The sequence below is a fragment of the Ailuropoda melanoleuca genome, chromosome 11, assembly GCF_002007445.2.
Source record: "Ailuropoda melanoleuca isolate Jingjing chromosome 11, ASM200744v2, whole genome shotgun sequence".
Taxonomy (NCBI): domain Eukaryota; kingdom Metazoa; phylum Chordata; class Mammalia; order Carnivora; family Ursidae; genus Ailuropoda; species Ailuropoda melanoleuca.
In genome coordinates, this window is record NC_048228.1 from 2,499,427 (window position 1) to 2,522,965 (window position 23,539).

The 23,539-nt window shown below is 47.3% G+C and overlaps 1 protein-coding gene across 3 annotated transcripts; it reads left to right on the forward strand.

The window, feature by feature from the left end:
- The first annotated feature begins 555 nt into the window (after positions 1 to 555).
- Positions 556 to 19,687, forward strand: LOC117804408 (formin-like protein 3). Of its 3 annotated transcripts, XR_004628792.1 has the most exons (5): positions 556 to 951; positions 1,333 to 1,484; positions 1,750 to 1,937; positions 2,189 to 2,309; positions 11,635 to 19,687. XR_004628792.1 is itself a non-coding variant. In XM_034671539.1 (4 exons), exons 1-4 carry the CDS (start codon positions 1,255 to 1,257, stop codon positions 19,379 to 19,381), a joined length of 546 nt encoding a protein of 181 aa, XP_034527430.1. In that variant the 5' UTR covers positions 556 to 1,254; the 3' UTR covers positions 19,382 to 19,687. The 3 variants fall into 3 exon arrangements, 1 of the variants encoding a protein (XP_034527430.1); XR_004628791.1 differs by having other exon boundaries at positions 556 to 1,484; XM_034671539.1 differs by having other exon boundaries at positions 556 to 1,484; positions 19,375 to 19,687.
- Positions 19,688 to 23,539: the final 3,852 nt, after the last annotated feature.

The window sequence follows — 23,539 nt, forward strand, 5'->3', positions numbered from 1 at the left end:
AGCAGGGACAGCAAAGGGAGTCGGTAAATAAAAACAGAGAGGCAGGACGGCGTCCCTGGGTCCCAGCTTCCTCATCGGTAAACGGCTTTCAGTGGATGACAGTCCAGTCTCTCCTGATTGCGTGCCCCCAGGATTCGGGGTCACCTGCTCTGTTACAGCGGGGCTGGGGCTCTGGCAGTCGCTCTCTTCAGATAAAGCGTTCGTTCCAGGAAGGCAAGCGCCGCGGCTCTGTTCAATGTGCCTCCATACTGATTGCGTGGGTACGGCATCTGGTGGCTGATTCATTATTTTCACTCCAGCAGCTCGTCGGGCTGTAAGGGCATTGGAGTCTCCGGGGTGTAGGCATGATCCAGTTAGGTCCATTACTGAGACACAACCCAAATTAACTGGACCATAAATGTTTTCCGTTAGTGGGCAGCTGGGGAGCGAGCACTTGAAAATCCAACAGTTTTATTTTCCATGGAAACGCATCTTGGTAAATGAGGAAGCTCGTCGTGCTCTGAGAGAAGCCCATGGCCAGGGGCTGGGGTCTGTTAGGGATGGCCGCCCAGCTTCCCCGCGTCTCAAGAATTGGGGATTTGAACGGCCATGGTGTGGTTCCACAGGGCAGTGGTGACTTGGGACCCTGTGGTCCCCTGTGGGTTTTCGGCACCACCCACACGTGCATTTGCCTCCTGGGACGTCGCTTAGGGTTTTCTCAGGGCAAGTTTCAGAGGAGCCCCACCCCTCCCTCCGTGAGCTTTAAAACTTCTTGGACTCCTTGCTCCTCACATCAGGACGGATGGCTAGGATGGCTCTGGCCTCTGGTGAGGCTTCATCAGGGCTCAGCGCTCTGGCCAGCACTCCCCTTCCCATCCCCACTTCTCCGTGTTGGAATCCTTCTAGGCAGCCCCGCGCACGCGCTCCCCAGTGGCTACAGTGGCTCTTGGGGCCGCACCTGCCCCGTCTCAGGTGGGTAAGAAGGACGCTAAACCAATGCTTCCAGAGAAGTCTCTGCCTTCCCCTGGTCTTCAGGCAGCATGCGGATGGGGCCTGTGTTTGGCCACACTGGTCCTGGTGGGGCCCTGGAGCCAGGTGTGACTTGGACGCCCTCCGGTAGCGCGGCTGGGAGTAGAGTCAAGCTTGGGGAAGCCTCGAATCCACCCTGCTGTTCTCCCCACTCTGCAGCTGTCCGGGGCAACACCACCGGTCCCCGAGGAGGTCTGAGCTGGTGCGCAGGTGGAAGCCAGAACTTCCCAGAACCAGCATCCCCTAATGCTCCCCTTCCCCCACTATGCCCCCCTCTCCGGATGGCTCCTCCTCCGGTCACGCAGTCCACCCTGCCCTCCTCAGCTGAGGCCCTGGGTGAAGACGATCAGGGGACCAGGGTCAGACCCGGGCCATCCCCATCCAGACAGCCCCCCTACACAGCCGGATGCTGCTGAAGGACGGCCACCCCCAGACCGCGGGGCTCCCTTCTCCCCGTCGCTTCTCTTCACAAGCAGGTATCACTTCCTCTTTTACAAATTAACCTAAATAGTAAAGAAAAAACACATACTTCCATTTTTGTAAAAAATTCCAGATATAAACATGACCTGCTCCCCCCTCCCAATTCTTACCCCTTCCGCAGAGGCCACTGTGGATCCTTCCAGACCTTTCCAAGCCTCTCTATAGGACACTTTTGTTCTGAGTTACTTCCTGGGGGCATCTGGGTTTGGGCTGTTAATACCTGTTCTGTAAAGTGTGGCTTTCTGCCATTTGCCTCGACAGCACTCATTTCAGGCCTGGACGCGGGTTCCAGCCTCTTTGGACCCTGACAGACAAGACAGGTCAGCCGTTCATGCTGCCCAAACTCTTCCCGCTGTTAGAGGAAAAGCCTCTGTTTCTGGACTTTCGCTTTTGGCCCTCGGACCCTGCCCAGGAGGACTCCCTCATGGTCCCTCCCCCTCTGGTCCCTGGTGAGCTGGGGTGGGGGCTTGCTGGGGATGTGCCCTGGTCGGAAGTGTGCGGGGTGGTGCCTGTCTCTGTGCCAGCGATGTGTAGCCACTGGACGGGGAGAAGGGACACTGAGGCTGGGGGCACAGAGCTCACAGCCGCAGGGCTGGAGAGGGGGTGCAGGTCACGCAGAGGGAGGAGGGCAGGTTTCTTTTGGGGGCCTGTGGCTGTGGCCCTGCGTGGGCCACGTTCTCAGCTGGAGGTCTTCTTCCAGGGGCCATTTCCCAGTTCATAATCCCTCCGTTGCTGCCTCCATCGCGCTCCTGCCTTCTTCCCTCCTCATCTGATTTAGAGCCCTGCTCTACCCCAGGGTGCTGGCTGTTTGGGGGTGAGAGGTGAGTGACAAGCCTTCGCTGGCCATCTATCTATCCTGATTGTGGACTCCTAGGTAATCACTCCAGCAATTCAACAGCCCCGCATAATTGCGAAGAGCCGCAGAGCCTCCTGGGCAGGCCAGTAGCAAATCGCGCCCCCTCCCTGTGCTTCTGCTCTCTCCCTAACCCGGGAGGATCCTGGGGAGGGTCTTCTCAGGGCAGACACCCCCTCTGGGGCACAGCCCCAGGGGCAAACTGCTCTCTTGCTTAGTGCAGAGTCCTCAGGGCAGAGTGATCCCAAGTCCAGGCCTGGAGACTCTCCCAGATGGGCGGGGGGGGGGTTGCGTTTTCACAAAGTGTATTTACAGCCAGCCCCGCACGCATGATGCCAGGCGGGTGCCCCCTCGCCCCCAGCTCATGTCATGCCCTGCCCACATTGTCGTCACAGATTTCTTTTTTCAATGTTGAAGTCAGTAGTGAGTTTTCCGTGGCCGCTTGACGAGAAGGTCAACATTACGGCTCCTTGAAGATGTCTGGATTTTTCTCCATTACAAGCGCTGCTCCCTGTCCCGTTAGACCTAGAGCCATTGGCTCCTGCACCCTCCCCCAGCCTCCTCCAGGGACAACAAGAAGGGAGCTCCCTCCCAGGCAGCAGCGGTTTCTGTCTTGTCTTTGCTGCCAGCTCCCCTTCCCGAGGAGGGCCTCCCCCTGCGCCTCCCAGCAAGTGCTTGTGGAGCGAACGGGCCTGGCATAACCCCTTCTCCCAGCCCTCGGCCTCTGGCCCAGGCCTTCCTCCCCTCCCGCCTGGATCGGCCATAGTCCGGGAAACGGGCTCCTGCCTCTGGACCCTCCCGCTTACTCAGGAATAGTAAGGGTATTCCCTTTTTATTGCGTGTTACTTTGGTGAGGATATCAAGCCACCAGGCCAGGCTCCTGAGGTGGCTCCATGTCCATTCTCGGGGACCCTTGCAGCCTCCAAAAGGGTGGGCTTCCCAGTGTCTGTATTTTGGCAGTAAAGGGGCTGTGTTGCTTTGGGAGGCTGCCTTGGGAAAGCCCCAGTCCTTGTGACGTGAAGCCAGCACTTACCCTTCTTCTGGGGGGGGGGGGCTGGGCCGGTGCAGGTGGACACAAATGCGTATCTTTGCTTGGGATTGTCAAGTGTGTTGTTCAGAGATTGGCTATATCCATACAGAGGTAAAGGAGGGCTTTGTCCTTTCAATGGGGACCCAAGCAGCCTAAAAAGCATTTTTCTTGTTTGTTATTACTCCAGGCTGAGCTAAGGGCATGGGCAGTGAACAGGTAGGCGAAGGTCAGGGATCACCTTGTCAAGCTCTGCAGTAGGGTGGGTGATGCAGGAAAACCATTGATCGCGATGATCCCTTTAGGTTTTGTGAGTCCTTGAAGCTTGGGGGTGAGTATGTGGTGCAAGATGGGGCTTCCTATGTGCCAAGGGATGAGAGGGCAGGCATTATAATTTGGGCATTTTTGGAAATGCTTTCCTGAGGCTGGAGGGGCTGGGGGATGAGAACAGGTCACTCCCCACACCCCTTGCCTGCACATCAAAGCAGAATCCCTTAGCAAGCTTTGCCTGTTCCCCCACAGACACGCAGGCTTCCTCCATCATTTCTCTAGTTTCCATTTCATTGGTTTCTGCTTTCATCCTCATTTTGTCCTTTGTTCTTCCTCTGTAGTTCCTTTTCCAGCTTAAGGTGAACCATAGGTTGTTTGTTTTAGATCTTTCTTCATTACAATTTAAGAATTTAAAGTGATAAACTTCTGCCCTAAGCCTTGTTTAATGGCATAGCTCAAATTCTGGCATATTTTCACTATCATTAAAATCTAAATATTTAAAAATTTTCCTTCAGTTTGCTTTGACCCACAGATGATTTAGAAATGTCTTGTTTAATTTCTAAATGTTTAGGCTTAGACTAGATTTCTTAGTGAATTTACTTCTAATTCAGTTCTTTTGTGGTCAGAGAATCATTGTTCTCTGATTTTAGACCTTTTAAATTAATTTAAATTAATTAAAATTTATTCTATGGCTCAGCATAAGGTTTATCTTGTTAAACATTTTTTTTTAAAAAAGAGTATATATTCTGTAGTTTTTGGGAACAGCATTCTGTAAATATTTATTGCCAATGGTCAATAGAGTTATTCTGATTATCTTTGCCATTAGTAAATTTTTGCTCTAGTTATACTAACAATTGATGAGGAAGTGACATTATAATCTATTATTGTGTAATTAATTTCTTCCATTATTTTTGTAAATTTGTTCCTTGTGGATTTTGAAACTCTGATAACAGGCACATACTTATTTGTGATTGCTGTGTCTTCCTGACGGAATGATGCTTTTATCATTATGAAATGTCCTCCACGATCCTGACAGTACTCTTTTTGAAGAGTGTCGTCTTAAAGCCTTTTTGTGATATTAATACAGACACTTCAGACTTTTTATACATACGTATTGCATAATTTATCTGTTTTTAAATTTATTTTCAACTTTGTTCCTCTCTATGATGTTCATGTCTTTTAGACGGCCTATAGTTGAGCCTTGCTTCTTTAAACCATTCTGAAATTCACTACCTTGTAGGTATTGGGTTTAGTCCATTCATGTTTAATGTAATCATTGATACGGTTGAATTCAGGTTTACCAATATTATTTATTTTTTGTCTCCCTTTCGGTTCTTCTGTTCCAGCTTTCCTGTCTTCCTTATTTGAATATTTTTAGAATTCCATTATAATCTATCTATTGACTTTTAGATGTTCTTTCTTGCTGTTTTTGTTTTTTTAAGTTGTTGCTCTAGGAGTGAGAATATGCATACTTAAATTTTGAAGTCTACTTAAAGCTGACACTGTAGGACTTCATGAGGGGTGTGGAAATGTCACAACTTTGTAGATGCATTTAGCACTCCCTACCACCTTTAATGCTATAGTCCCTAAAAACACACATCAGTGTACATTATAAACTCCAGACAACAATGGTGATTTTTGCCTAAACAGTCATATGTATTTTAAACAATTTAGAGGAAGAAATAGTCTTTTATATTTACCCAGCTATATACTACTTGTCATCTCTTTATTCCTTCCTCAAGAGCCAAATTTATCCCTGGCATTATTTTCCTTTTCTTCAGCTTGACAGCTTCCTTTAATATTTTTGTAGCACAGGTGTGCTGGCAGTGAATTCTGTTTCTTTATTTTTATTTAAAAATGTTTTTATTTTCTTTTAATTTTTGAAGGATATTTTCTGTGTCTATATAGATATTCTCTGTTGACAGGTTTCCCCCCACCCCCCAGGATTTTAAAGATGCTGTTCCACTGTTAGATGGAAAAACTACGCCGATTCTGGTAGACATCTTCAGTTATTTAAATTATTTTCCCCATGTATGTAGCTTATCATTTGTCTCTGATTGTTTCTAGGATTTCTACTTCATCTTTGTTTTTCAGCAGTTTGATTATTATGTGCGTAGAAACGTCATTCTTGGTATTTATGTGTGGTTTGCTAAACTTTTTTTTTTTTTTTTTTTTTAAAGATTTTTTATTTATTTATTAGAGATAGAGACAGCCAGCGAGAGAGGGAACACAAGCAGGGGGAGTGGGAGAGGAAGAAGCAGGCTCATAGCTGAGGAGCCTGACGTGGGGCTCGATCCCATAACGCCGGGATCACGCCCTGAGCCGAAGGCAGACGCTTAACCGCTGTGCCACCCAGGCGCCCCTGCTAAACTTTTTGAAAATGTACATTTATGTTTTTCACCAAATTTGGGGAGCTGTTAGCCATTATTTCTTCAAATATTTTTCTACTCATTCTTTCTCTTGTCTCCAATTATATTTTCAAGTTGGTCTCTAAGGCACTGTTCATTTATTTTCTAATATTTTCCTCTTTATTCTTTAGATTGGATAATTTCTATTGACCTATTTTCAGCTTCATTGACTTTTTTATTGATCATTTCCATTCTATTATTAAACCCGTCCATTAAGTTTTTATTTCACATATTCTAATTTTCAATTCTGAAGTTTCCATTTGATTTGTTTTTATATATTGGCTTCTCTGCTGAGAATTCCTATCTTTTCAGTTGTTATCAGAGCGTTTACCTCCTGGAGCACAGTTAAAAAGCCTGTTTTTCAGTCCTTGTCTGTTAATTTCAACATCTGAGTCATGGAGCTGGCCTCTGTTGATTATCTTTTTACTTGAGAATGAGTCCCACTTTCCTGGTTTTCTTGTATGTTGGGTAATTTTGGATGGTGTCCTGGACACCAGGACTACTGTGTTGAGACCGGCTTCTATTTCAGTTCTCTAAGAAGCACTATTGTTTAGGTTTCGTGTGCAATTAGCTTGGATAGACTCAAACCACGAAGTCTTTCACCTGCAGGTAGTAGTAGCTCTGATCTCAGTTCAGGCCTTTGTTCTTGTTGTTTCCGCTTTAAGTTGTTGGCCGTTTGCAGCATGCCTGGCATCTAAAGGTTGGTCACAGTCCTGGCATCTACATGTCAAATCGGGCTCCCCTTGTCTTGCTGTATTCCTTAAGAGCTTCCCTACTCACTCACCAGCACCTGTGGCCACCCTGGCTTTGTCTTCTCCTGGACAGAGAGGTGGTGGGTTTTCTATCAGCGCTCTAGCTCACTGCATGTTGCTGCAAGTAACACAAAGATGGGCACTCATCATGTACTGGTTCCCTCTTCCAAGTTCAGATTCCCTTCCAAAATTTTCCTGCTTTTGTTCACTTTCTTCAGCCTTCATTTAGTTTTTTTCTTTCTTTCTTTCTTTCTTCTTTCTTTCTTTCTTCTTTCTTTCTTTCTATACTTTATAATCATTTTCTGTGGAAAGTTTGGTCTACTGGGAGCTTACTCCACTGTACAACTTCAAACAACATTTTCCCTTGTTTTATTTTTTATATATGTAGTTTTTGTATTAGTTTTGTCTTCGGACCCCTGGGGGATGGGGAGACATGGCTCCAATTCTGCCAGGTGTGGAATGGGGCTGGAGGGGTGGGGGGGGGGGGGTGGGAAGATAATGTGGGAATGTGAGAAATTAGAAAGTGCTGGTTTGGTGGCACCAGAGCCCCAGCTTCAAACACAGCAACTTGGAATTGTTTACTATTTTATATGTGGACATCCCAAGTAATATTTTATTGTGACAATGTTATTGACTAAAATATATTCCAAAGCCATTTGTCTAAATATTCTCCAAGTTCTGATGCCCTGAAAAACCTGACTAGCTTCAAGGGGCTTTACTAATGCTGTGTTAGGTCCCTGGTTCCTGAGCCAGACGGACCTGTATTTGAATCCCACATTGCCACGTACTGGCTGCATGGCCCGGCGCTAGTGCTTGAATACACGCCTCCATTTCTTCATCTTTAAGATGGGGATAATCGTACCCTTTATGGGATGGTATGAAAATCTAGGGAGATGGTGAATATTAAGGCTTTGGCAATGGCATGACTTATGGTAAGTGTGTGTCATGAACTGAATGTTCGTGTCCCCCCAATTCTATACTGAAGCCCTAACCCTCAATGTGATGGTATTTGGAGATGGGGACCTCATGGTGGGATTCGTGCCCTTATAAGAAGAGACACCAGAGCACTCTCTCTGCATATGAGCACACAGTGAGAAGGCCACTGTTTGTATGCCAGCAAGGGCTCCTCACCAGCATTTGACCATCCGGGCACTCTGATCTCACACTTCCAGGCTCTGGAACTGTGTGAAATAAATGTCTGTTGTTTAAAGCACTCAGCGCATGCTCTTTTGTTAAGGCCATCTGAGCAGACTAAGATAGTGTGTGGGCTATTGGTCAGTATTAGTCATCAGTGTATATGTAGCCGCTTCTGTGTAAAGGCATATTGGAGGTATGACAAATTTCTAGAGAGAGCAAAGGAAGGGCCCCTCAGCAGTTCCACAGAGAATGTTGTGTCCTTACAACACTGATGAAGCTTCTGCCAGGAGTTCAGGGGACAGAAGCTCCTTACTCATTATCAGAGACGTGGCAGCTGCCACTTGGTCACTTTAGAATTGACAATCATGGGTCCCATTAGTGATAGCTCCTAGTTTCCCAGGTTGGACTTGTCAGGGAATTTGCCTCTCCAGTAGGTCACCTCCCAGGTTGCAGCATATAGAAAATCTGGATTTAGAAAACCAGGGTGAGGGGGCAATATCATGTATGAGAAGACTCCTCATACATCCCATCCAAAGAGCTAGCTCTCTTTTAATGCCCTCGAAACAGACTGCTGTTAAGGATTTGAGCATTTTAGGGAACACGTCTAACCCAAGTCTGCTGCCCCGTTGTTGAGATTGGGTATATCTGGGAGTGGCAAGGGTGCTGTGCTGAATCTGCCTTCTTGAGAAAGCTCTGGTGGAAATGCAGCAGGAGGTGGTGTTGGGAGGCCAGGAGGAAAGAGATGCCCTTGTCAGGCTGGCTGCTTGTCCAGGTCCAGCCGCGTTGCAAGGTCATCATCAAAAGTGATTTTCCAAGTGGCACTTCATTGCTGCTGGCACAAATGAGACCCAGAAATTATTGGAAATCTATATGAAAGTCTTGTCCTATGTCAGGCCCTTTCTTTTCCCTCCTCCAAGCAAAAGAAAGCTAACTGGACAGGGAGCAGGGAAGATGTTTTGCTTTGGATCAAAACTTAAATCGTTTGTAGCTCAGAGGCTTGTCCTCATTTGCAAAGCAGGATTTAAACTTAGTGTGGGTGGAGGTGGGATGTGTGGGAAGGAGGGAAGTCAGCCTTTAAGGCTTAGCCCCAAGAGACCCTTCTACCAACTGAAGCTAACCCCAGGTAGTCTGTACTCTAACTTACCCTGATGATTTTCATTTTTGTTCCCCACCCAACACTTCCTAATATGCAAAACATTTTCCCCCCAGACTCAAAAGGGGAAATTTGCTGAACTTCAGGTCTGAGTTAACCCCCCTTTGCCCACAGGGTTCCAGGATCTGCAACCTCTTAGCAGAGAGGATGCAAAATCTGATTAAGGTTTTTCTGCATCAACAAATATCTCTGATAAGTATTTTTCTTGTTTGTTTTAATCAAAATCAGCCCATTTCTTGGCAAGGCCAAGCCATGTGAGATTCTCTTTGCAAAGTTAAAGCCCTCCACTGCCCTCCCTATGACACATGCTTGCATGGGGGTGAGTGTGGGGCTCTTACTGCCCCTTATTGTCATCATTCAATTTACAACCACAGAAGCAGGGCTTGGTGTCTGTCACTCTGTGGAACATCTGGGGAAGGGAGTCCACGGTCCAGACAGAGGCAAGATCTTGGTCTGTTCTAAACAGTTTGAGAAGGTCCAGCTCCTGGGGCAATCCAGGGACCTAAGGAAGAGAGAAAAATGTAGCTGGTGGGTGAGAAGTTAGAGTATCCCACCTGGGATATCTCTTAGACAAATGGGTTCTCAGGAAGGCCTGCAGAACTTCAGAGTGGCCCCTGTAGGCACATCACAGGGACTAAGTGGTTGATGAATGAATGCATGAGTAAGTGAACGAATGAGATAGGATTCTGCTACATTTGCCTTTCATCCCCACCTGAGGTCCTGGCTCAGGGCAGGGCACATAGAAAGTACTTGGTTAATGTTGAGTTAATTACAGGGCTGCCTTAGGCCCCGCAGGAATTCTGGAATTCAGAGCCTTTGCCATACTGGAGGCTATGCACATGCCTCAGGCTGCAGCTTTGGTTCCTCAGATGGAAGCAAAAAGGCCCAAGACCTCTCCATCTGCTCCTGGAGCCACAGAACTGGTGGAGGGACCACACCTGAGTTGATTTACCATTGGGCATTTCCCATCCGCTTCTTTGCCAGTCCTGTTGTGAATGCTAACCTAAACTCTGACTCATTATCTCAGACCCTACTGGGTAATGGGAATGGAACTGATACACTGACTCATAACAAGGAATTCAGGATGGTTGTGGAAATACAGGTGTTACTCTTCCACAGTAGGAATTGTTGGGAAGGTTTAAAAATCGTCAGAGAGAGTTTTGGGGTGATATTTTTACTGTGGCCTTAGGCAGGGAAAGATATCAGGCCAGGTTTGGCAGTCTTAAAGCCGTTCATAGCACACAACATTGTGCATTAGGCAACCCAGAGCCTTTCCCTCTATCTGACCCAAATTCATACCACTCGGGAGTGGATGTGGACAAGAACATCAGGTTTCTCCATGTTTTTTCCTTTTTTTTTTTTTTTGACATTTTTCATTTATTATAGAGAGAGAAGGGGCAGGGGGAAAGGGAGAAACAGACTCCCAACAGAGCAGGGATCCTGACATGGGGCTCGATCCCAGGACTCCAAAATAATGGCCTGAGCTGAAGGCAGACACTTAACTGATGGAGGCACCCAGGTGCCCCTCTCCACGTTTGTTTCCTAAGTTGGGTTCACTGAGAGTCTGAGGAGCAACTCCACCTGAATTAATTTTCCTCCAGGCAACTTCATGGAAACAAAGTTTTATGTGGCAGATAATGAGAAGTGCAGCTGTAAAATCCTAAAGGGATGAAAATAATTTCCAAAAAGATCTTGAAAATCTGCTAGAATGAGAAAGTTGCATTGATTCCTTCAATTATGATGAGGAACATGCATCTGTAACATGCATTTTAATAGGCATTAAAGACATTTTAATGAGAAAACAATTTAAAAGTTGATAAACATGTGTCTTCTGTTGGTGTGCGGCAGGGATTCTGGGGGGGCAGCGGGGCTTAGGGGGCTCATTAACACCAGGTTGCTTTATTAGATACCGTGTTGTTCTGAATATTTTAGCAGCTGTAAAGTTCAGACTGGGTGCCTGAGGATTTGGGTGTGACTCTGTATAGGGTCTGATGTTGAGGGAAGAATGAGAACATCTGTTTCAGATGTAGGCTGTCAAACGCCAGCATGCTGGTGTCCAGCAGCCAATAGCACATGACTCAAAACACTCATTATTCCTGCTCAAAACAATGTGGGCTTGCGAAGAGGGCAAAGAAGTCTAAGAATGTAGTGTCACAAGAACTTGGGCCTGGTCAAGGAGAAATAGGTTACCTGGTATAGGAATTCAGCTGCCTTTCAGGGCTTTGTCTTTGGAGACTTTTTTGGCCAGAATTTTGTCTTTTGGTGCAACCATTGGGCTAACTCTGGTACTGAGAAAGGAGCATCAGCTGGTATAACAACCATGAACAATGGCTGGTTCTGAGGCTGGCCAACTGGATGTGGCATGTGACCGTTGCTTTTTATGGTTCCACCCCCAAATTATGAGGCAGTTAATAATAGTAGCTTATACAACATGCCAGACACCACGTTCAATGTCCTACATGAATTTCTATGTTACCTTTCCATTGTTGTGTAATCAATCACCAAATTGAATAGCTTAAAGTGATAACCTGTTTATTATCTCATAGTTTCTGCAGGTCGGAAGTCCACATATGGCTTAGCTGGGTCCTCTGCACAGGGTCCCACCAGGCTGCAGTCATGGTGTCAGCTGGACTGTGTTCTCATCAGAGGCTTGACTGAGGAGGGATCAGTGCCTACTTTTCTTTAGGGTGGTTGGCAGAACTCATTTCCTGGAAATTACAGAGCTCATGGAGACTTTGTTCATCATGGCCATCAAGAAAGAACCTGCCACTTGGAACCTCTGACTTCAGGGAGGGCTCCTGCCCCTTTTTTTAAAGGGCACCCTGATTGGGCTAGGCCCACCCAGGATAATATCCCTTTTAATGATCTCAAAGCTCAGTGATTAAGGATCTTACTTACGTCTGAAAAGTCCCTTCACATTTGCCACATTCTATCCATTAGAAGCAGGCCACAAGTCTCACCCACATTTAAAGGGAGGGGACCACACGGGCAAGGGTATTGAGGAACATGATCACACACTCCAGGGTGTGTTCAGCATAATTCCAATACCCCCCACAACCCAATGAGCCAGACGCTGTTACTGTCCTCAGTTCACCAGTGAGGAAAGCAAGATTTGCAAAGATAAAGTGGCTTGCTTGAAGTCACCAAACTAGATATTGGTTGAGCTGGGATTCAAACACAGAATGTTTGATTCCAGAGCCCTGCATGGTAATATCCTGTGTTTCCCTGGTTAGAGAATAATGAGGCAGAAAAGCCCCATGAGAAAGGTTGTAAGGACTCTGTCATGTGTAATGGGTATTGTAAAAATAATAGGGTGAATTTGCTCATTGACATAAGCAAGTACTGAATAAACGTTAACTACCAGGTTATTCTCATGTTTTATTTTTTTAACTACAGAAGTAAAGTTTAACAGAATTTCTTTGTCTGGTAGAAATACACAGTAGCTGGAGTGAGAAAGCATACAGGAGTCAAGGTTATCAAAAGCTTACATAAAGGACAACTCAAACTGTATTTCACTGTTGATCTTGAGAGAATCAGGATGACATATTCACTGAGCAGCCCTAGATTTTTCCCACACATTATCTCAGATTGTCTTCCAAGCATTCCTCTGAGCATTACCATCATTTCCACAGTAATGATGGAGAAGCAGAGTCATTGGGGGATTGCATGACTTGTGCCAGGTCACACAGCTGGTAAGTGCAGAGGTAAGGTTTGAACCTGTCCAGATGTAGCACACGGTTCAGTTTTGGTGCATGGCAGTCATGATGAGCTGTATTCTGTAGCACTGCTGTGACTTGTGTTTGCTCATATACAGCCTGGGCTTCTTGAGGCCTGGACCCATCCTTGTGCCCTGTGCCCTGCAGGATCTGGTGCAGCTAGCTGACCCATTCACTGAAATCTGAGTTCCCAACTTGTCACGAATGTACTGTTGAGTAGGAATGGGGACCTAAGAGTCAATTAGAAACCAGCATGTTGCGTACACAGCTCCATGTCCATCCCTACCCTGGGCCCAAGGATTCTGCTGCCCCAAGCTGGGCAATGGTGGAGAAATGTTATCTCAAACAGGTGCTGAAAAATGGCTGTGCACACTGACGCCAGGTCACCAGTCAGCTCATGTTTACTTCCTGGGTTTGTGTTGGGAGCTTGGGTTGGGAGTGGGCATGCAGGTGGGCACAGGGATTGGGGGTGGCTTTCTCCTTGACCTTAGCTATCTCTTTGGAGTTTGGGTTTCTTTCCCTTGCTTCTGGGCAGGTGGGTTGTAGAGTCAGGCTGTGAGTCCTGGTTTCAACTCACCTTTTGGTGTGGATCAGGACACCTTTCTACCCCTTAAGCCTCATAGTTGTGTCATAGACCTGCCTTTGTCTATCTGTACTCTCCTCTATGCTTTCTGGACCACAGCAGTGGAAGCTGAGATGGGTTTCAGGCCCAGGAGATCACAGCCCCATCATCCCTGGCTTCTAAACCTCTCTCCCAGGCAAGGACCTAACTTTTTCTTTCCTTTCACCTGCAAGAAATTAGGGCCATCCACAACTTACCAAATCAGGCTGTTATCACTTTACACCCAGATCCCTTTCTGAGTCCTGGGAAGGACAGTGAGGGCTTTGGAAGGTAGGGTGTGAGAAGAGAAGCAAATCAACTGCAGAAGAAAAGCAGGGAGTTCATTGGAGATGCATTTTCCGTGTGAAGGGATGTTCAGGAAAGGTCACTTTTAGAATCTACCGAAACATGCCTGAGGTCTACCAGAAAGCTCTGTGAATCACAAACCCAGGAAATAGCTTATGATCGATCTGGTTTAAATGCATCTCTCCACAGAGCTGCCAGACACATGAGCTATTGGTAATTATACTTTCAGGAGCAAAATCCCCCAGTTTCACATATTTTATAGGGAGCACAGTTTCTTCTGTCTTTCTTGCTTTCGTTCTTTGTCTCCCTCTCCTCCTGGGTCTAAATTTTGTGTGCCTGAGAGAGATGTAGACATAACAGAGAATTAACTGCATTTGGGGAAGTGACTTGTGTATCCAGCCTTACAAATCGCCCAAAGCAATCCTGCTTTCTTGATTCTTGCGTGTAGATGCGTCTCTAATGCTGGCTCTGCGCATGGATTCTATTAACCTCAATCAGCAGCTTCCCAAGTAGACGGCAGATCCTTTAGTACCAGAGCTTTCTGTCTTATACTCCTTAGGAGCTGCTACAGCTCCAGGTATAATATCTGATCACAAAGGGATGCATAAATATTTGTTGGTTGATTTAAAATGAACTCAGATGAAATAGGATTTCAGAAATAGGAGCAATTGATGTTGGTTAAAATAGTTTAATATCTCAACTCCTTAACATGGTCCAGCAGTCTACACGATTCCCAAGCATCCTGTAAGGGAATTTCTATTACTCTAATCTGACATATGCACGCACTGTGCACAGGGCAGTGCTGGGGGATATGATGGTTACTAGCAGTAGGTTAACATTTACTTCCTCCCGTGTACTATGAAGGGACCTGTGCTGCTTCTTGGCCCACTCCTTCCACTTTTTAAATCACAGAATCTTGGTTTGTTCAGTGTGTATGTGCCCAGTTGGAACTGAAGCCACATGACCTAGTTTCAGCCAATAAGACCCAAACGAAAGTTACTGGGAAGAGTCACTGGAGAGGGCCCTTCCCAAATAAAAAATGCAAGGACTTGCTAGAGGGAGCTCTTTGCCCTTCACCCCTTTAACCTTCTCTTACTTCCTGACTGGAAACTGGAAGTAATGCTTGGAGGCACAGCAGCCAGCTCAGGGCAATGAGCATAAAAGCCATAGTAAAGATGGTGGAGCAGAAGAGAAAAGAACCAGGGTCTCGGATGTCACCGCTGATCATCTCCCCAGCGCAGGACTGCCCACCCCTGTTGCGTGAGTTATGTTAAAGCCCTTCACAGTTTCAGCCACTGTTGGAAGATTTCCTGTTATCTGAAGCTCACTGTGTCCTCACGTGCTGTCACAACTCTTCCTGTTAACCCCATTGGTTGGGTATTACTAATTATGTTCTGCAAACAAGAAAGTCACAGCTCAGTGAGGTTTATCACATGCCTAAGATCACAGAGCCAGAGAGAAGTGAGCCTGGACATGAATCTCTTATTCCAAAGCCCCTATCCCATATTTTCTCTCCAGGTATGAAGAAGGGAAAAGGGCTGATCTGTATAAGAGAATTACATTTATTCATTGGATTATTCATTCAACAAATATTAATTGAGATCTGTCCCTGGTGACATTCTCATGAGTAAGGCCTCCTGCTCCTGAGCTCTTCTCTCCTGAAGGAATTTTGTGCCTTGATTTTTTACTAAGGGGGAAGGCTATCTCACACCAGCCTCTTCACCCTTGTGCCCAGGCTTTCAGTGTTTCTGTTGGACCAGTAGCATCCTAGGGAAATGAACTGTGGCAGAAATAGGGACCAGGGAAAGTTTTATCCATTTGCTACTTACTGAATCATGGACACCAACTGTCTATGAGACAAAGTTAACTTGGGTTTTCAATTAGAAAGAACATTTGGGACCAGCATCTCATCGCTGACGTAGCTGCCAGGATGAAAGCAATATAAATCCAGCGGGTTGGGTGTGATTGCTGCTTTCATGTCTGGCTTGGAAAGGCAAAGGTGGGTGCACCTGTGAAGAGGTCCCCACCTCCATTTGCATATTTCCTAGTTGGTTTTGAAAGGAGTCTGCAGGTTGGAGACGGGAACTGCATAGTCAAATTTGGCTGCTGCCAAATTAAAGGACTTAAATAAAAACTAACAAGAGCAAGTGTTCAGTAGGTGCACACCTGTTCTTGGCTCTGTGCGAAGCATTTCAGCTACACTGCCTCATCTTACCCCAAGACAACCACATGGGTTGTTATTACTGCAATTGCCATTGTAGAGGTGAGGAATCATGGGATGGCCAGAGAGATCAAATGGGAGACTCAAGAGCCCACAGTAACATAGGTTACAGATATCTGGCCTGGGCTCTCTTCCTTTGTCACTGGGCTGTGAGAAGAGAAGTCTGAAGCTGCTGCATAAAGTCGGATGTGTCTACTTATCACTTAATGAGCATCCCTGTTAAGTGCTTGGTTACAAAATCAGTAAGACTAGATGCTTCTTTCTGGGGGAGCCTAGGCTGGGGTGAGGAAGTGATGAATTCACTGAGAAAACAGATCAGATATTATTTAAGACAATATTTTCAAACCCTCTGCTTACAGCCCTATCAATTCCAGCTGTGCTTGCCGTAACTTGTGTCCCTCAAGTCAAGAACTCAGCCACTTCTTTAGGCCAATGGCCCTTAAGATTTACTGGCTGTCTCCTATATGTCAGACTTTATTCAGTTTGCCTCATTTAAACCTCACAATGTCCCTAGGAGGACTTTCTTTGTTCAGGCTCTTCCCAGAAGCAGATCCAGACGCAACAAGTCAGGTGCAAGTTGTTTACTGGGGAGGAGTACGGGAAATGGATACAGGAAAAAGAAGGCATTACCAAAGGTCTGTTATCAGTGGGTGTCTGGAGCTTAATCCCACAGAGAACCTCTGGAAAATGGTGTACAATATATCTCTAATTTACTATGATGGTGATGATGGTGGTGGTGATGATGATGTAATGATGATGGTGGTGATGACAATAATAATAGTGGTGATGATGCTGGTGGTGGTGAGGATGATGATGGAGGTAATGGTGATGACGGTGATGGTGATGGTGATGGTGATGATGATGATGGTGATGATTCCTTTCTTGTGTTGAAGTATATTTTGTATTTTGATGGAGCTTCTGTCTTTATAGAATAAATTCTTGGGTATTGAAAGCCCCAAAGTAGGAAATTCAAGTTTAAAAGACACATGCTATATAAATGATAAATAGATAAATTCATACTGAGTATGTTCTGGAATCAAGAGAAATTCAGTCCAATTTTTTATGCCTTCCACAGCATGTCTTGTAGAATATTAATCCCAACGACAGTAGAAGTCAATACTGGATCAAAGCACCTACTATGGGGCTGACACATCGTGGCCTCCGACAAATCTTTGCTGAGTGAAGGATGTGTGTAGACAGTGTGTTCAGTGATGACCCAGTGGAAACCCAGCGGGCCTTTTGTATTAGGAGGTGTTAAATTTCAGTATAGTTTTTTTGGCATTTTTTTTGGTTTGCAAATGTTTGTCTTAGAGTGTAACTACATAGAGTGAATCGTATACATCTTAAATGTACATCTTGTTCAGGCTTTACAAAGTGAACACACCCATAGAACTTCCACCAAAACCAAGGTGTGGGGCATTACTTGCACCCCAGAAGTGTCCCTCATGCCTATTTCCTATCATTATCCCTCAAAATAACCCCTCTTGACTGCCACCACCATAGGATAGCTTTGCTTATTTCTGAATGTCATTTAAATGAATCATGCAGAATTACTCTTTTGTCTTTTTTTTTTTTTGCTCAACATATGTACACAAGATCTATTCGTGTTTCTGCGTATAGTAGTACCTCATTTCTTTCCATCGCTGTAAAGAATTTCATTGCAAGACTATAGCATAATTTATTTATCTGTTCTGTTGTTGGACATTTAACCCTTTTCCAGCTTTTTATTATCATGATAAGGGTGCTATGAGCATTCTGGTACATTTCTTTTGTACTCATTTTTTAAAGGTGTTTACCAAGAAATGGAATCGCGAAGTCCCGGGGTGAGAGTACGTTTAGTTGTAACGGGGTCTGAGAGACACTTTTCTGGGGTTCGTGGAGCTGTGCTCTCCACCAGCGATGCGTGCCCTTCCTGGATCTGCAGTCAGTCAGATGCCAGCTCAAATCTTGTTCTTGCCGCTTGTGGGCTGTGTGATAGTGCAGCTCTGAGACTTTCAATAACTTGACCTTCGATAACTGTAAAAGGAATTATAACTTGTCTACTTTATGCTTACAGAATGCATGTGTTTACATACAGTCCTGGCTTCTAGTGTGTGTTCAAAACATGATAGCTGTGATCATTCTTACTAGTATTTATCTAGAATATTTAATGCACCATGCTACCCTCTCAAACTTCGTGTAGTTGGGTTATTTAATTTTGATGTTTTACAAGCATCAAGACGAAGGATGTGACCTGCAGCTGGCGTCGGGGGTCTGTGGACCGTACACTGGAGATAGCCTCTTAGGAACCGTGCAGATTGCCTTACACTGTGTTGTTTTGCAGAACATGGGTCTTCCACGAAAGCCTATCAAGGGTAGAGTAATTATTGTCTGTGACAGGGAACATCCGTCAGCTAAAATTATCATTCTAGCCAAGCATGTAACTAGGATTAGCTAAATATGCAATCATGAAAAATGCTTATGAGGCTGAAGATTTTTCTTCTCTTTCACGTCGTTATTGGGGCCACGAATAAACGATTGTCTTGCCAGTTTCACTTCCTGTGAGTTTTCCCCCTTGCCCCATTGCTGGAACATGCCAACTCTTCCTGCATCTCAGGGTCTCCTCCTGAAATATCTGTCTCCCTCTCCCTTGCCAGTGACTTTGTTTTCAGCCCAGCCAAGGGGTCAGCCCCTCAGTGATACCCTCCCTCCTGCTGGTGCCTGAGCCACTGAAGAAATCTGTCCCCCTCCCTCACGCATGTGCTTCTGCTCTGTGGCCCGCTGCTTCCCTTGGTGTTCGAGGGGCTTCTCAAAGCCAGAGATTTCTGAAGTTGACATCTGTGACTCCTGTGGCCTACCCAATAAATGGTTGATGAATTAATTAACTCACAGAACATAAAACAGGACATCCCTGACCCCATCTAACTCCAAACGTCTCTCCTATTCCATTCTGTTGTATTGAATGCAGTCTTACTGGGTGCTGACTTGCTCCTGGTCTTTCAGAGAGGCAGGGTAGAGCCGTGGTCAAGTGCGTGGGCTCCAGGTTCAGGCATCTTTGTTGGCTTTACAGCTTCTAGACTATGTGGCCTTGGTCAGCCTGCTTGGCATCTCTGGACCCCAGCTGCTCTTTTGCAATCTAGGATTGCCCTGGAATTCAGGGGCCACCCGTGATAGTGGGCACCTGGTTTCCAAAGACAGGGAGGCTGACAATCTGCTCCATGGTGCTGATGACACAGGACCTTAGGAACCAGGTTCCAGAAGGAGATGGTGCCTTAAGACATTGCTGCCAGACCTGGAGAGTATCTGGGTGAGGCAGTGTCTGGGAACCCATGGGAGGCTATGATTGGGTCAATGGCCAAGATCTGTGTGGTCAAAGGATGAAGACATAGAAAGGAATCAAGGGGAAAAGAGAAGCTTTATTTTTTCGAGGACACCCAAACTCTCCCTTCTCTTCTGGCTCCAGCACCTGACACGCCTGGAAATTTCTCAAAGGCCAGAATCAGAGAGACTCAATGGCATCATCTGGCTTCCCTCAGTGGAGTTCACCTCCAGCTTCTTACAGGGGCTCCGTGCAGGGCTGTGCGGATGGAATGTTTCATTGACTTCCTTACGAGCTCATCGTCCTGCCCATTATCTCAAAGTGCTAATGGAAACAATTCTCTAAATCAGACGTTTTGCTCATTCTTTTCCCACGTCTGGATCAGTGAGATAACAGGAAAATTAGTGAATATTTCTCCACTGGTGGAAGCTGCATATTTGTAGACAGGAGGGAGCGCGCTGAGCACCCCCCACCCCTGTCTTGCAGGTTTCCAGCAGCAACAGCCCAGAACTGTGTCCCCAGTTCCACCCCAGCTGCCGGTGCTGAGCTATCAACCCAGTTCAGGCCACCTTCCTGGACTCAGGAGCCCAGCGGAAACATTTCAGGTTTTCACAAGAGATCGGCAGCAGTTGCTTCACAGAATATGAAGAAATACTCCCACACATGATGAAAAGAAACCAACAGCAGCAGCACACAGGAAAATGTGCGGATCAACCTTGCCAGCCTCCAGGGGCTCAGGTGACAAGGCAGGTTACAGCTCATCCGCCAGGACAGATGTCACTCAGAGGAGCAGAGGACATCACACAGTCCCCCCCCCCCAGGCAGGGGGTCGGTGGCTAGCTCTTCATCCAGGGATGGTTTGCGGTGCTCCTCCGCAAAGTCCCACTTCCTTGTCTGTGCCTTTAAGACCTGAATGCCCTTCTCTGGGTGGGGACCTGGCAGGGTGACCAACCATCCTGGTTTGCTCAGAATTAAGGGGGTTTCTGGGACACAGAATTTTTGGTTTTAAAACTGGGACAGTCCCAGGCAAAGCCTCAGATGGAGGACTGCCCTGCTATAACCAGAAAAGCCCTGAGTAAATGGGACGAGTTGGCGGCCCTGGGTCTGGGTGGGCTGGGAGGTGGACTGGGGGATCGGCTTTGCTTCTGTGTCCGCTCCTCATCCCATGGCAAGCTTGGCACAAGTGCGGACCCCACATGTCTAGGGGCCTGGCATCCTAACGACTGCCCCTCACCCCTCCCCACGGCCTTGGTGCTGCTGTTTACTGATTTCAAGACAGGTTTCCCAGTGGAGACCAGGACAGAGAGTGGCCTCTCCCTTCGTGGCAGCTTCCCAACTCCCCACATGGCTTGTCCAACCCCCTTCTCCATTTCATAGTGAATCTCATAAAAGGTGATGCCTCTCAAAGAAATCATCTGGGTGGTACCCCTGAGGCAGGGAAAAGGAACAGAAAGTAAATCTGCTGGACTCCTCCATGGCCTCAATGTTTCATCAATAATCCTGTCCTGAGACACTGGGAGCCTTGCCTTACCTCTCTTAGTGGCTCAAATTGTAGAAAGGGCTCATAATAGTGTCTACTTCAGAGGTTTTTTGTAAAGATAGATGTATGAAGCTCTGAGTCCAACTCCCAGTGCAGAGTAAGCACTATGAGGGTTAGCTCTTCCTGTTGCTCCATCCATCCTTCCATCCATCCATCCTTCCATCCATCCATCCAACCATCCTTCCATCCATCCTTCCATCCATCCATCTACCATCCGTTCTTCCATCCATCCATCCATCCATCCATCCATCCAACCATCATCCATCTACCATCCATCTACCATCCATCCATCCTTCCATCCATCCATCCAACCATCCTTCCATCCATATTTCCATCCATCCATCCATCTACCATCCATCCACCATCCACCTGTCCATCTACCCATCTATCCATTCACCCATCTTTCCTTCCTTCCTTCCTTCTTTCCTTCCTTCCTTCCAACTACCTGTCCATCCATTTATCTACCCACCCACCATTCATCCCATCTATCCACTCACCTGTCTAACCATCCATTCATCAGGGTCAGTCAGCCTCTGGCCTTTGCATGACTAGTTTCTGAATTCACGCAGAGGCCCCTCCCATGATGACTGCCCTTGACTGGTTCAGAACATCAGAGAGAGAGAGAGAGAGAGTCTCTGGGCATGCAGACAGGGTGGCCTCACAAATGTGGGCCAGGACAGTCAAACCGGCCCTACTGGGAAGGGCAGATGTTCCTGAGAGGAAGGTCCTCCCTCCTGCCCTGGAGATGAGGGAAGTGAGCAAAGCTGACAGCTCCTGGCTGATCCTGCAGGTCCTCTAGCCTTCAGGGGCCAGACCCAGGACCCATCCAGCCATACTCAGACTCCATGGAGACAGTGTTCTGCGTTCTAAACAATGGACCAGACTAGCTGCATTTGCACTGAGCCTTGAGCAGTATAGGAGAGGAAAGCGGGATGCAGGGTTGGTGTTGGTTATGACTTTTGCATGACAGGGGGAGGGGCAATGGGGGTGGGATGCTGCTTGTGTGTTTTCCTGGAGCTGGACCACTTAGTTACCCCTCCCCCTCTAAGGAGTGGAGGTGGAGAAGCACCTGCAACTTACCATCTAAAGCATACAGCTGTTTTCACCCAGGGTCTGCCCCGACATGAAGATAATGATGCTATTGAGCAAAAGCTTCCCCATATTACAGTTACAAATTTGCCCTATAGAGAATTTTATAGGGGACATGAGCTAAAGGCAACATTCTAAGTGGGTGTCAGGGGAAAGAAATAAAACCTGTAATTAGGTGTCTAAGGGTGTTCCAAAATGCCAAATCAGACTCATTATTCCTCAAGATTCCCAGCGTCCACTCTGAAGGGCAGCGCCGGTGCAGAGGGCCCAGCCGGTGTTGCATGCACACCCCTTCTTATCTCCAGAGGGTTCATTTCCACCACAAATGCTCCTAGAAGCAATAAATACATTAATTGATTTTCCGGGTGATTGTCTTTGCAGAAGAACAGTGATAAAACGTGTTTGGATAGCAGTCCCGCTGGGCCAAGTTCCTCCCCTTGTGTGAAGCTGTCTTTAAGAAAGCAACGCCCCCGCCCACCTCCGCCCCCCCCGTGGCCCTGGTGGGTTAGGGATGAGGTGGGATGGCCACAGAACGATGCTAGAGAAGAGACCTTATTCTGGGCCACCTGCACTTCTCGGAGCATTCCAGATTCTCACCCGGCAAAGATCATCTGCCCCACGTGGCTGGGACTCGGCAGGGGTGGGAGGCCGACAGCCAGCACCTGGCCCAGTGCCTGACCTGTGAGTTGGGCCCCCAGACCCAAGATCAGAGCCATTTCTCATGCCTCCTGTTTCCTTACCTAATGGCCCTGGCTGGATGGGAAAGAGAAAAAGGCAACACACGTCAACCAAGAGAATTTTATTCTCCATCTTTTGTGGTAATTCCTTTTGCCTGGGGCTTCATTTTTGAATTAGTGTCTTCTGGAAAAAAAAAAAAAAGCAGGAGCCCGACATGAACAAGGAGTCGTAAACAAGTCATTATTGCTTTGCTGTTCCTCTGGCTGCTGAAGTTCATGTCTCAGTGTCAGGTGGGGGAGGAGAGACCGATGGATGTGGGGGTGGGGGCAGGGGGGAGAGGGTCAGGGCTTCCAAGTGGGGCTCTGCCTGGGACCCCGGCTTCCAGCTCCAGGCAGCACGAGCCGGTCTGTCCCTGCCTCCGTCTGCATCCCAGAAAGAAGCCCGCAGTTCTTCGCACCCCATCGGGCTTCCTGCAAGGTGTCTGCTTCCGGGCGTGCAGGTGAGGAAGCGGCAGGCGTGTCGTGATGGCCCGTGGGCTTTGTTTAATCAGGAATGGCAGGACACACGATGCGGAAACGGCTTCCGCGGAGGAGGATTTCATGCTCGTAGACCCCCAGAACCAGGAGGCTACACAGGGAAGCACCGGGCTCGGCCAGGACGCGGAGGGCGGAGGGCACATGTGGGCACGGGCCCTTACTGTGGCTTCTGTGGAATGAACGGGGAAAGTGGGGCGAGCAGGCCTAGGGCTGTCCAGTGTGAATCATCTCAGTGGGTTCAGGGTGGAGGGGCCGCTCTCTGTTGGCTGCCCCTGGCCCCTGAGCGGCAGCCCGATAGACACGGTGGTGGGGTGGGGGCTCTGGCGCGGTTGGTCTGCGTATTTGCCATCATTTACCAGCTCCGGGACCTGGCTGAGCCTGGAGGAGCCATCGCTCCAGGCTAACGAGGCCATATGTGTCAGAGCCTCAGGAATCCGGAAAATGAAAAGCACGGTTAACGCAGGAG